Below are 11,853 nucleotides of genomic sequence, written 5' to 3' on the forward strand. Positions count from 1 at the left end.
ATTATACGATACAGATATCCCTCGATACTCGCTCGACTCGAGTATATACTATATATACCACATCTAACTAACTCGGTATATGTCACGATTATGTCAAAATCATATCAATAACATCAATCACAGGAAGAAAAGGCTTCCCACAGTTACATTCACTGGAAAAATCAATTCCTGTATGCATCTTACGCAATCTAACTCTCTGAAGTCATTTCCTTCGTTTGACAGAAGACAGGATGGAATGACAAAATAGTACAACACCATGAAAATCTTCGAGTTTTGTCACACGCTTCACTCAAGTAACAAACAATACGACACAATTCCTATCTTTCTCATCAAGTTTTCTTGTCCTTTCCAATACCAAGACCAACTGCCTTCAAAATCTGCCACATCCACCAAAGCGTTTCCTTCGTATTTCCATTGGTATGAAAACATCTTTCTCTCCGATATCTGCCATTGCGATTACTACCTCTGCTGCTGGACCAGGAAACTTTTGCCTGATGTATGCAGCAATCATCTCTAGTCTTTTGGTAATACCACCTATCTGCGTGTTAGTTGCGCGTACATAATGTGCGAATCATAAACTTACCACTACTCCAAATATTACCATCTACAACCCACCTCCTGTCATCGACCCATTTTGTGTCTGGAGACTCCTCCTTCAAACGTGGAATCAGAGCTCTTGGTCCACCAGCACTCAATTCTTTCAAAATTTCACTCTGAGCCACTAAGAAAATTCCTGTACAGATGCTCAAAATATCAACGCTTTCTCCATTTTCTCCTCTCCATTCGGCGTGTGATTTCAAATGATCGGGTGTCTTGATCTGATACCATTCTAGGATCTGGTCCCGGAACCATCACGATATCCAACATACCCGGCTGCACTTCATCGTCTGTTGTAGTTTTCGATGTTTGAAGGAAAGCGCTGGCTGTCAGTTCAACTTCGGACCCTGTGGACAGAAGGGATATCTAGTATATTGTACAACTAATCCCAAGTGCGACCAATGGGGCCGGTAATCCACATGCTGAAAGGTATTCTGGCGAAAGCATGAAAAAAATGTCGATACCTGACATATCAAGAAGCTGGCATCCAGCTGGAATGAATACGTCAATGCGAAGGTATTTTGGAGATAACATGATTGCTCTTAGATGAACGAGACAAGTGGTTGATTTACTTGGGTCACGACGAAATAAATGGGTACTTTATAGGAATGGCTGTAGGTTTTCGTTCTTGTGCGGAAATGGAGATTTGTAAAGTCATCGGATATAGTGGATATCCGGATGTTGAGATACAAACGAATAACCCCCTTTTATCACAGAAACTCCTTGTTGTATAGTGTAAGCTCAATAATTTCTACAATAAAACTTTCAAACTCCATCCGACCCTCCATTTATCCCCAATAAATCAAACCGTTCGTTTTCTACGAGGCGACCTCATCACTCTCCCCCATGCGCTCTTCAACTTTCCCAAAAACCCCGATCCTTCTCTATTTTTAGTTTTAGTTTTACTGATACTTTTACTCTTCTTACTTTCCTCTCTTCTCTTTCCCCTCCCATGCTTTTCCGATAAACCATGGGATCCTCGAAAGGAATTTGCTGAATGCCTAGATGAGCGACTCGGTGTCCCTCTTCTTCCTCTTCTCCTTCTTCTTCTTCTTCTTCTTGTTGGACTAGCAGATTCGGTCTTTCATTCATATCAGAATGTGCATTCCAGTATTGAGAATTAAATAGGTAATAGAGGTAGATAACTTACACGATCTCTTCTCGGGGAAGGCTTCCTTTGTCCTTTACCCTCATCATCCTCGTCCTCATCCTCATCATCCTCGCTCTCTTCTCCATCCTCATCTTCCTCATTCTCTCCCCTTTCATTTACATCTTCATCTTCACTATCCTCCTCACGTACATCCTTCCCAACTTCTTTCACAACTGCCGGTATCGCGCTCTATCAATATCATTAGCACAATATCCACAATCCCACACAGACAATATAAACATACTCGATGATGAGGATGACCACCCCCTCTATACCCTCTCGGTCTTCCACCCGAAGTCACCGACCCCACCGAACTCGCAGTTCTACTCCTCTTATCTCGCGAAAATGAGGATGGAGAAGACGATGAAAGACTAGAGATGGTACTACCTGGCATTCTTCTTGTCTTCTTTATCTTCTTACGTTTCGTTTTGGGACGAAAAGAAAAAACTATTAAAAAGGGGATGGAGCATGGGAGTGGAGGCAAGAGTCTACATCCATATATTGGAGATATTGAATCGCCGCCTAAGGTCGTGATATCGGCCGATAGAGTTGGTTGTTGGAGAGATTTTTCACAGTCAGGGTTGGTTGGATTGAGGGTTGGAGAGATATTAATTTTTGGTCGGGGGGCGGGGGGTTGTGAGAGGTTGTGGAGTTTGTTTAGTGTGCATCGATTAATGATATAGGATAATGATGGTTTGATATTTCAGGGAATGGAGATGTGAGATGTGGAATAGCGATGAGATAGAAAGAAAATGTGCATTTCACGTTGATATCGCTACGAGAATTTCAAAAGCCAATGGACCATGTAATAATAACTACCCACTCAAGTATCGAGATCAGATCGCAGAGTTTATCATGGTAGAAGAGCAAAAAGCGTAGTTTTTGGATGTACATATGATGCATGAAATTGTGGAAAGCAGCACTTTGAGTTGATGACGATGTAAATGGATGATACATCAGTGAGTGCGTGGAATGATGAGACATTTCTCAACTTTCAAGAGTTATAACAAATTTTTCCTCGTATTATTTGATATCAGAACCCATGTTTGCGTTATTCCATCCGTAATAAAACATTGCATCATATCTCAAAGTACTTGCATCGATACTTCATGAGATATCACAAAGTCAATTTCGCAATTTCCCATAAGTTCGTGCACCCACTGATGATATGAAGTAAACAAGCAAACTAAAGCTCTTGATGAAGAAAAATAATACACCCAATTTTCCGACCAGTATTCTCTCCAGCTCCCACTTTATACGACTATCATCAAACAAACTCGTTTGCTTGAATGCTTAGGAATGTATTGATGCACGATTCGTTTCGCTCATTTAATCGCGTGAACATAATGCTACCAGGCTACTTCTGATGTAATTGATGAGTTACTTCGGTAGAATTGTGATTCAGATGCTAATATATAAGTTAAATGACGGAGACAAGCGAAGACAATGAAGAATAGTGTAAACATACCAATTATTGATTGAATTCCTTATATCTGAGGACCGGAAGACCCAGAGTAAAAATTTCTTCGACAAACCGTAAGTTTGGGAAACCTTCTTGTTGTTCAAAGTCGCGATCTGCTTTTGTGTAGCGTTTGCGGCAGCTTTCAAATTCGTGGAAGTCGTTGGTGGTAAAATAGTAATCACCTGGTTTCATGCAACGTAGACAATATAGACAACCGTTCTGGTGCACTCTTGTAGACCGTCGAACATTATCAGTCGCTTCAAATATAGTATTGAAACCGGTAGATCGGAAAAACTTGCAATAATCCATAATTCCATGGCCATATGACCCTTCCAAGTGTGAATCTTGTGTGTCTCTAAACCCTATCAAGTCTAGCGACTTCCAACGACACGGCTCAATGACTACGAGTATTTCTCTCAGATGTGTCACACCACGGGATCAGAAAAGCTTTCGATAACTTTCCTTACTGATCCGAGTTATCCTGTTCGGGGACCCTTTGTAAATGGGAAGACTGCGACAGTTTATCGCGAGACGTGTGAGGTGCGCGCCAATAGAGATCCGACAGAATCTCACTTGCTCGTACATAGTATCATTGCCTCTTGGATTGAAATTTACGGTGGGTTTGCTCCGCTTCGAAGCGTAGTAGCACTCCAAGGCAACGGCTCTTGACTCCACACAAGCAGCAATGATACCAGGATTCGGGCGAACACCTTTGAGGTAAAAATTACGAATACCAATCCCCCTCTCACAAAAGACAATTCGTCCATGCATGTAACAGCAGAGCGTCCATAGAAGAATCCGCAACTCAGGTGGTAGGTCTGAAAATCGTGCGAAAGAAACTTTGGTGGTTTCGATCCAGGCTTCTTGCACACCTTTCAATCTGCGTACATGAGCAGGTATAATATCCTCTCTTAGAAAATACAACGTTTGATTGTCCGTAATATCCTTGATATCATGCTGTTGTTGTCCAGGTTGTTGTGAGTGCGACAACCAGTATTTTTCATTCCACGATGAAAAAGCTTTTCTTCGGTGGTGTTTTTGATAGTTGTCTTATTGGCAACTCGTTGACAAGAAGGATTAGTCCAAAAGCAATGTCGAGAGGTTAAGGGAAGGAATGGATTGCCACCCTCTGAGAGGAACTCCATTTTCAATGAGATATAACTTGAGGAGCAACTTGATGGTAATGATAGGCATCAAGTTATTGAAAGATCCAATTCATTTTTATCTACTTACTATAGGTAACTCGTTGGTATATAAAAATGAATCCCATACCTACCTCAAAAGTGAACGCACAAGGAATCTCGTTTCTAACGTGAAGCACTGAATCGGTAGTTGAAAAAGAAACCGTCGTTCACATTCCAAGCGCAGTCATGATATAGACAGAGTAAATCTATTCCTCTGCCCATCTGTCCAAACTGGTGATGTTGTGGAAAAGAGGTCAGAAAACTTCCTGCAAGCACGTCGGAATTGATCTCTTTGGTATGCCTCTCTTTCACATGTTCCTGATCTTTTTGGATTTCCAAGAAACCGGAGAGATGCAGAAAGAGAGTGAGAGATACAACATCACAAGCAGAATTGTATATGACTGTCTCTTTCTTAACACGGATAGCCACTGTGATCTGAGTAGCAACATTCATGGCCATGTGCTATTTTGTTTCCTTACTAATCACAGAAAGGAAGCAGATGATCATGCTGACTATACTAGGTACATGAGGAGGGTATAAGCATATTATCCCACTGACTTGTGCTTACACTCTATACTTCACCCATGAGGGCCATGGTAAATGTTATCGGCAGAGCGTGCAGTCTCAAAATGAGAATGTTGTCGTGACTGGAAATCATCAGAACGCTGAATTGGTACCGATAAAAAGAAGATAACTAGCGAGTTTCAACCTGAGGATCATGTTCTCAAGACTGTATTGTATATTGTATGTAATGTTGATTCCATGGTGGAGAGGACATTCTTATATTGACCAACAGGTTTGATGTTGTAGCATGTCAGAATGATAAGCACACCTAGTATGTAGGTACTAAATCTTAGCGGCGTTCGTTAGAAAACACTAGGGTAAACCAATGGCCCTAGCAAGAGACGACACATTCCGCTTCCTTCTTTGGCATTGTACCAGTACTCTCCATGAATCCCAGGAATTGAGTCCAGTTCAACACATACATTGATTTATTGACTTGCTGGTTTTTATATCAATTGATACAAATCTTGTCCATACCACCCCTATTGACCTGCTGTGCGACTACCACCAATTGAGAAAAGACCCACCAGGAATTTCAGGCGGCTTAACGACAAGCACACCACTTAAAATACTTCGTATAAGATCCTACACTGGATACAAGGATATATGTTGCCCATGATGATGATGTTGCAATGCAAGAATAGCAATCATGAAGCCTTTTCGACTTTCAAAGTTCATGACAATTCCACCATTAGATGAGAAACACCTTATTAAAACTGTGGAGGCAGACAATGCTCCCTTTGAAAGTGAGGCTTCCAGGAAGTCGCGGGTGAAACACCAAAAGGTCAAGACGGGATGCTATACATGCAAGTATGCAAGTCTTATCTCAATGTTACAACATCATACGATTATATGCCATACTAGCACGAGCTGATTATCAAAATCTCTAGAGTACGCCGAGTCAAATGCGATGTATGTATTACTTTGTCGACTAATTGCCCTAGAAACACGGGGGCAATCCACAAGTACATTACAAGACATGTGTTGACGAACAACAGGAAACGAAACCTTCTTGCAAACGATGTAAGAAGACTGGAATTCAATGTGAGGGGTATCCATCACACGTCGTCCAACGATCATCGCGGGAGTCAACGAATCGAGCGTCCATAGTAGAATCTCCCCCGCAATCACGATCACCTATGGTCAATATACACATCGGTCCTATCCTAGAAAATGAACAAGATTCTCGATATTTTCAATACTTCCGCGAAACATCGGCTGGTGATATCGCGAGATTATTTAATCGATCAGTCTGGGAGCGACTGATTCCCCAGGCAAGCGAATCCGAACCCTTCGTTAGCCAAGCTCTAATTGCCCTTGGGGCATTTAGTAAAGGTCGCACATCGAATGGTATAGAGGCATTCCTACACCGTCAGTATGGCCTTGATCAGTATGGTAAAGCTCTCGTCGGAATGAGACAAGCTCTGAACCCAAGCTCTTACAATGCTCGCAAAGCGCTCATTGCTTGTCTACTCGTGTATTCAATCGAAAGTATACAGGGACATCTCGCAACGGCGGCTTCCCATGCTGCCAGTGGAGAAAATCTTCTCCATGAGATTATGCTCGACAAGAAATCCAAGAGCCTATCGCCCTTCAGCTGTCAGCAAGATTCTACAATTGACGATGATCTATGCAGAGCCTTCTCAGATCTCGACCTTCAGGCACTATGCGTGATTGATCGTCGGTCTTCAAAGCTCCACGAGCGACGAACTCGTGATTTAAATCATTTGTTGCGATCAATGCCCTCTTCGTTCTCAAGTATCAAAGAAAGTCATGACTGGTGGCAGATAATAATGCGGAGAAACTTTCATTGGATAGCTACAGCAAGAAAAACCATTCTCGAAGAGCGGCCGAAGGATGAAGAAGAAGTCGTTGTCTATGCAGCCGACGATGAAGGGCTAGATCTCAAAGATGAGAACTGCTCATGGACCTCTGTTGCGGTCATACCTAGTACTAATATGACCCTTAGACGAGATTGCACCACATATCTTAATGACATTTTGCGATGGGAAAGTATTGCGGAACCATTAGTAAAGAAAGGACTACACGCTGCCGAAGATTCCCGAGAATTCTTAGCGGCATGCCTTGCGAAAATACAGACGGCTATGATGATGATACAAGTATCAAGTGTGTTCATTGTCAACGCAATCGAATGGGACGCATATTCTCAGGAGTTTGGTACAATCATGGAATATGTAACCAAGCTCCGACCGCGTATCATCCAAGGAGAGGGGAAATATCACTTCGACTTTGGCGTAATACTTCCGATGTTTATGGTTGGAACACATTGCCGAAATCGAGAGTTAAGAGGTCAAGCAATTGATATTCTCAGGGAAGCTAAAGGTTACCGAGAAGGCATTTGGGATTCGGATGCCTGTTCACGAGTAACTGCGTTTACGAGAGATGTAGAAGAAGAATGGGCTGATGAGAATGGATGGGTTCCTGGAGAGAGACGATTCACTATCACGGGAACAAAAGTTACAGTTGACAAGGGGAAGTCACTGCACATAAGTGGATATCAGAAAAATGGAACTCTAGAGGGGAAGGGTGATTTCAAAGAAATATATATAACATGGTAAATGCATACATATGCAGTACCACTGTTGATCTTCTTCAAGGTCTTATCATGATCTGTTGTGACATCAAATATTGGCTTGAAATGGCCCATGATGCACCGGACAGGTTCTCTGCGTGGGCACATGCGATGCTACTTTCCTTGTATTCACGATATGAGAATTTGATTGTAAAGCTCAGGCTGAGCGAAATCTACACATCTGAAGGCAATCGTTGCCGTCACTGATCATGTGAATTAAAGGGTTATCCTTGGTAAGGGGCGACAACTCGAGTGGCAAGTCTATACACGATTGTGAAGAGAGATGCCATTGATAACACTTCAGTGTTCATTCGAAGTCTATCGACAACATGCACGTAGAGATGAGATATATATTGCAGGTGTAACACATAGAAAATTAGAATCGTCAATACTACCTAATAAGTAGCTGCAAACAAATAATTGTTAATAACGTCAAGGCTTTGAATGTGAATGATAGGTATCGGTGTAAAGTCAGTACCCTTTCAGAGCAAGTCAAGCAATGTGGCGGATGGCCTAATCAATAGCTATACGAAAGGCTAATTCGAAGGCCATAGACACAGCCAACGAAGAGAAGAAATAATCTGATCCTTCTCTTTCATTTCTTTAATAAATAAGTAGAACAATTCCAGCTTTTTGAAGTTCAAAGCTTTTAATCCATATCAATTCTAAATCGTACCTACCTTCCTACGTACCTAGCAGGTAACAATAAGATCTAATCTTATCAAGATCTCACCGACTCCAAAAATTTCTGAGGCAGTAGTAACGCTAGTCTCAATATAATCTAGCGCGAATCCTGAGCCTTCAACGAACAAAAGAAGGCTTGCTTCCACCTGTGCGCCCCTCCGGTTACATACACCATACTACGACCTTTTTTTCGCAGCAACTTAACTCCAATAATCAAAAGAATACTAGAAATTGACAAGCGGAAGTAACGTTTGAAAGAAGAGAATTTGTAGCCAAGCTATGAATCGAGGTGGTAAACTTGCTCCTGAAGTTAATCGGTATGTTTCTCCGGATTTATTGTTCATTGTACCTGCACTTGGTCGCGTGCGCCTGCTCTTCATTGCTAGATGTTAGGATCCATAGCTAATATATGTACTGAATGCAGAGCTTTGTTCGTCAAGAATCTAAGGTATGTGGATTGATGCAGGAAAGAGCAGATGTGGAGACTTGGAGATGGGGTTGTGGATTTGGTGTACATGGAAACCAGATTGAGGTTCATAGGGCTGATGATATTTGGAATAATAGCTACAACGTAACGCCGGAGGAACTCTTTGATTTGTTTGGCAAGTTCGGTGCGATCCGGTATGTATATTGGAAGGGAAGCTGCAATCTCGGGCGAGACCTACATCAAGAACCTCTATCGAGATGAACTTGCCCGCGCTTGGAGAATTTACTGACAATGCGCCAGACAAATTCGTCAAGGTATTGCTACCAACACGAAGGGTACGGCATTTGTTGTCTACGAAGACGTAACAGATTCTAAGACTGCCTGCGATAAATTGAATGGGTTCAATTTCCAAAATCGATACCTAGTCGGTAGGTTTGCGCTCCACGTCTCTATTTCAATCAAACTTTCCTGTACTAACACTTGGATAAACAGTTCTCTACCACCAACCCGAGAAAATGGAAAAGATGCGTGCCAACTCAAATCAATCGGATTCATACGCTGCTCGCAAAGCGAGTTTAGAACAGCTGAAGACCGCGAACAATATCGAATAACAATCTGACGGGCCCCTAATTCGCCCAAACACTGTATCTAATATGGAGTCTACAGCGTCTAGGGGCCCGTCATCCAGGGTTGGAAATGTTTTGCCATCGAAGGATGTTAGGAACAAGAAAACACGACGAACACAATCTGCACCAATTACAACGAGGAAATCTCCTACGACAACTGCTATGCATGGAAAGGGGGGAAATTATCAACATTTGGAACATCATCGTGGGATCAATGGCGCAGCTATTGCAGGTGGAGGGCGTAATACCTCTTTCCTCGCTCTTGTGCGAGGATTGGTTTTCAGGCGTTAGAGGGTGTTGTTGATTTATTGAAGGGACAGGAAAACCCTCGCTTATTACATGGATTTTTTTCCTTTACAACTTAACTTACTATTCTCCTCTCCTACACTGTTGTGGAAAGAGAGCAATTATTTCGATATGCAATGGGGACGGGAGGGCTTCTACTACTGAAATTGTGACTTTTCTCATATTCAAGAGGATGGTATTTAACTTGCGAGGTTGATTCTCCTTTTCCTTGGATGCTGATTGTTACAAATGTTACCATCTGCTTCGAATGCCAAATTGCTACATTAGGACCTTATTGATTCGTATTTTACACATTCACTGCCTCAAAATCATTCCATATAGCCTTGCAACAATGTCTGCCCAGTCCTTCTGCCTTGTCTGTATCACATTTAGTCCGATTACAACACAGAGGTAGGAATAAGAATGCCTAGTAAGGCTCTCCGAGCCCCGTAGACTTCTCCGTGGAAATCTCATTCTCGTGCAACATTACTTCGTGTTAGATTACATTCCGCCGAGACCAAATGCCAAACGGGCACGTGCGTGCTTCTATCGGATATCGGGCGGTCGAATGAGTGATTGGCTTGCATAAAGCGCATTCATTCAACTTTGGTCACGAGGCACGCATATGCATAAATTACGTGGATGGGTCAAATGAGGAAAAATGTGTGATGTTGGGATTGGTTGGCCTCGTTGTACGTATCTGAGATTTCTTATCACACGATTATGTGTGAGATCCCTCCCTACGGAGACGGTGATCTTATTACTGTCTGGATGCGGGGGGTAGGTGAGAATTTGAGGTTTGGTAAGAGGGGTGTGGTGATTGGTTGAGGGGGGGTTGACTAGGTTGGCACTAGGTAGATAGGGTATAGATGGGATGGGGAAAGGGATGTGTTATCTACGGAAGTATGTTAGAGTACGTGGGGATGTGAGAGGGAGGAGGAGGGGTGAGATTGGATGAGAGAGATTCGGTGAATTTTGTTTGGGAGGGGGAGGAAGGGTTGGATGCTTGCATGATTGCTTGCCCCTCTTTCTTGTTGCTATTGGTGGTTGCGTTTTCTTCGGAGGAAGGAGAAGTGTATTTATTTATCTATCTATTGTGACGGAATCTATAGATATATCTTGCTATCTTTCTTCTAAACTGTACATCTTGTTTTGATATCAAAAACTTCTGTATTCTACGAATAGCTACCTATCTATCTACATACCCACCTGCCTACCCACCTGTTAAGAAGCACACACACACACACACGAAATCGAAACTCAATAGTAATACCAAGAACAAGAACAGGAACAAGAACAATATGCAAGGTCTTCAAATCTTCGTTAACCAAGGCGGTTTGGCATGTAGCTGCGGTGTTGCGTATCCAGAGGGCGCGGATAAGGATACTTATGTTTGTAGCTGTGGAAAGGTACGGTTTTGAGGAGAGGGGAGGGGAGATAGATGGTAGGATGGATGGATGGATATGGATAACAGGCTAATCAATCTTTGTGTTTGCAGAAATGCCCAAGTGCTAAGTAATTCGATCGATTGTGTATGGGGAGGGGAGATTGGAGTTCGGTATATCATATCGCGATGTGGATGTTGAGTTTGTGGGAGGGGTGGGATGGAATGGGTTAGTTGAGCGTTAGATATGCGTGCATGCAATGGGTTTCTGCGATGGGTGATGGGTGATTTGTTTATGTTGGTTGTGTGGTGTATGGAGGTGTATGGCGGGAGGGGCAAATGGATGTTCGGTTAAGAATGGAGATTTGATGATACTTTGCTTTGATGATTTGATGATTGAGGGATCGGTTATGAGAGGTTCATACTTTGCTGAAATGGACGTGTGTTCTGGGTAAGAGATCTTTGTGCTCTTGAACGTGTGAAGTTCAATAATATTGAGGTTTTGTTGTGTTCCGCATACTGTACCTGTAGTACCTGCTGTGCAGATATCTCGCTTTCCATTCATTCATTGCTCATATGGCAATTCCATCTTCAAATACCAGATCCATTTTCGTAACTCTTTCATTCGTTGCTGACATGGAAATCCCATCTTCAAATGCCAAATCCATTCTCGTAACTCTCTCATTCGTTGGTGATATACAAACCCCATCTCCCATCTGACATCTCGAGAGTCACAAGTTTTGTTTCCGTTTACCCAACACCTTTTCAAAATCGGATCAAACAGTTTCACCCATGCGGCTATTCGACCGTTTGACTCCTTGCTTGAGAAAGAAGCTCCTGGTGTTTGAGACAAGGAACCATGCATCTGATGTTTCACATCATTTCAATATAAGCCGG

The 11,853-nt window shown here is 42.5% G+C and overlaps 5 protein-coding genes across 5 annotated transcripts; 2 read left to right on the top strand and 3 right to left on the bottom strand.

Annotated features, from left to right (window-relative positions):
* Positions 1-370: 370 nt before the first annotated feature.
* Positions 371-884, bottom strand: EAF01_007890 (uncharacterized protein; the record flags this gene model as incomplete). Its single annotated transcript, XM_038916146.1, has 3 exons — positions 371-534; positions 584-818; positions 870-884. The coding sequence occupies 3 exons, from the start codon at positions 882-884 to the stop codon at positions 371-373; spliced, it is 414 nt and encodes a 137-aa protein (XP_038768617.1).
* Positions 885-1,598: 714 nt separating this feature from the next.
* Positions 1,599-2,141, bottom strand: EAF01_007891 (uncharacterized protein; the record flags this gene model as incomplete). The annotated part of the gene is made up of 3 exons (XM_038916147.1): positions 1,599-1,664; positions 1,748-1,936; positions 1,992-2,141. The coding sequence occupies 3 exons, from the start codon at positions 2,139-2,141 to the stop codon at positions 1,599-1,601; spliced, it is 405 nt and encodes a 134-aa protein (XP_038768618.1).
* Positions 2,142-3,014: 873 nt separating this feature from the next.
* EAF01_007892 (uncharacterized protein) lies at positions 3,015-3,794 on the bottom strand (the record flags this gene model as incomplete). Its single annotated transcript, XM_038916148.1, has 3 exons — positions 3,015-3,071; positions 3,249-3,610; positions 3,677-3,794. The coding sequence occupies 3 exons, from the start codon at positions 3,792-3,794 to the stop codon at positions 3,015-3,017; spliced, it is 537 nt and encodes a 178-aa protein (XP_038768619.1).
* Positions 3,795-5,341: 1,547 nt separating this feature from the next.
* EAF01_007893 (uncharacterized protein) lies at positions 5,342-7,959 on the top strand. Its single transcript, XM_038916149.1, has 3 exons — positions 5,342-5,767; positions 5,848-5,869; positions 5,956-7,959. Exons 1-3 carry the CDS (start codon positions 5,607-5,609, stop codon positions 7,534-7,536), a joined length of 1,764 nt encoding a protein of 587 aa, XP_038768620.1. The 5' UTR covers positions 5,342-5,606; the 3' UTR covers positions 7,537-7,959.
* Positions 7,960-8,513: 554 nt separating this feature from the next.
* On the top strand, positions 8,514-9,578 carry EAF01_007894 (uncharacterized protein; the record flags this gene model as incomplete). The annotated part of the gene is made up of 6 exons (XM_038916150.1): positions 8,514-8,551; positions 8,659-8,682; positions 8,799-8,855; positions 8,962-9,089; positions 9,154-9,234; positions 9,328-9,578. The coding sequence occupies 6 exons, from the start codon at positions 8,514-8,516 to the stop codon at positions 9,576-9,578; spliced, it is 579 nt and encodes a 192-aa protein (XP_038768621.1).
* Positions 9,579-11,853: the final 2,275 nt, after the last annotated feature.

The sequence above is a fragment of the Botrytis porri genome (assembly GCF_014898465.1).
Source record: "Botrytis porri strain MUCL 3234 chromosome Unknown BPOR_010, whole genome shotgun sequence".
Classification (NCBI taxonomy): domain Eukaryota; kingdom Fungi; phylum Ascomycota; class Leotiomycetes; order Helotiales; family Sclerotiniaceae; genus Botrytis; species Botrytis porri.

What these genes read in the sequence shown, in the direction of transcription:
- EAF01_007893 (XM_038916149.1), top strand. Translation starts at nt 5,607, where the DNA reads ATGAAGCCTTTTCGACTTTCAAAGTTCATGACAATTCCACCATTAGAT. An exon ending in ACGGGATGCTATACATGCAA is followed by an intron (nt 5,768 to 5,847) that starts GTATGCAAGTCT and finishes CAAAATCTCTAG; the next exon opens with AGTACGCCGAGTCAAATGCG. An exon ending in TACGCCGAGTCAAATGCGAT is followed by an intron (nt 5,870 to 5,955) that starts GTATGTATTACT and finishes GACGAACAACAG; the next exon opens with GAAACGAAACCTTCTTGCAA.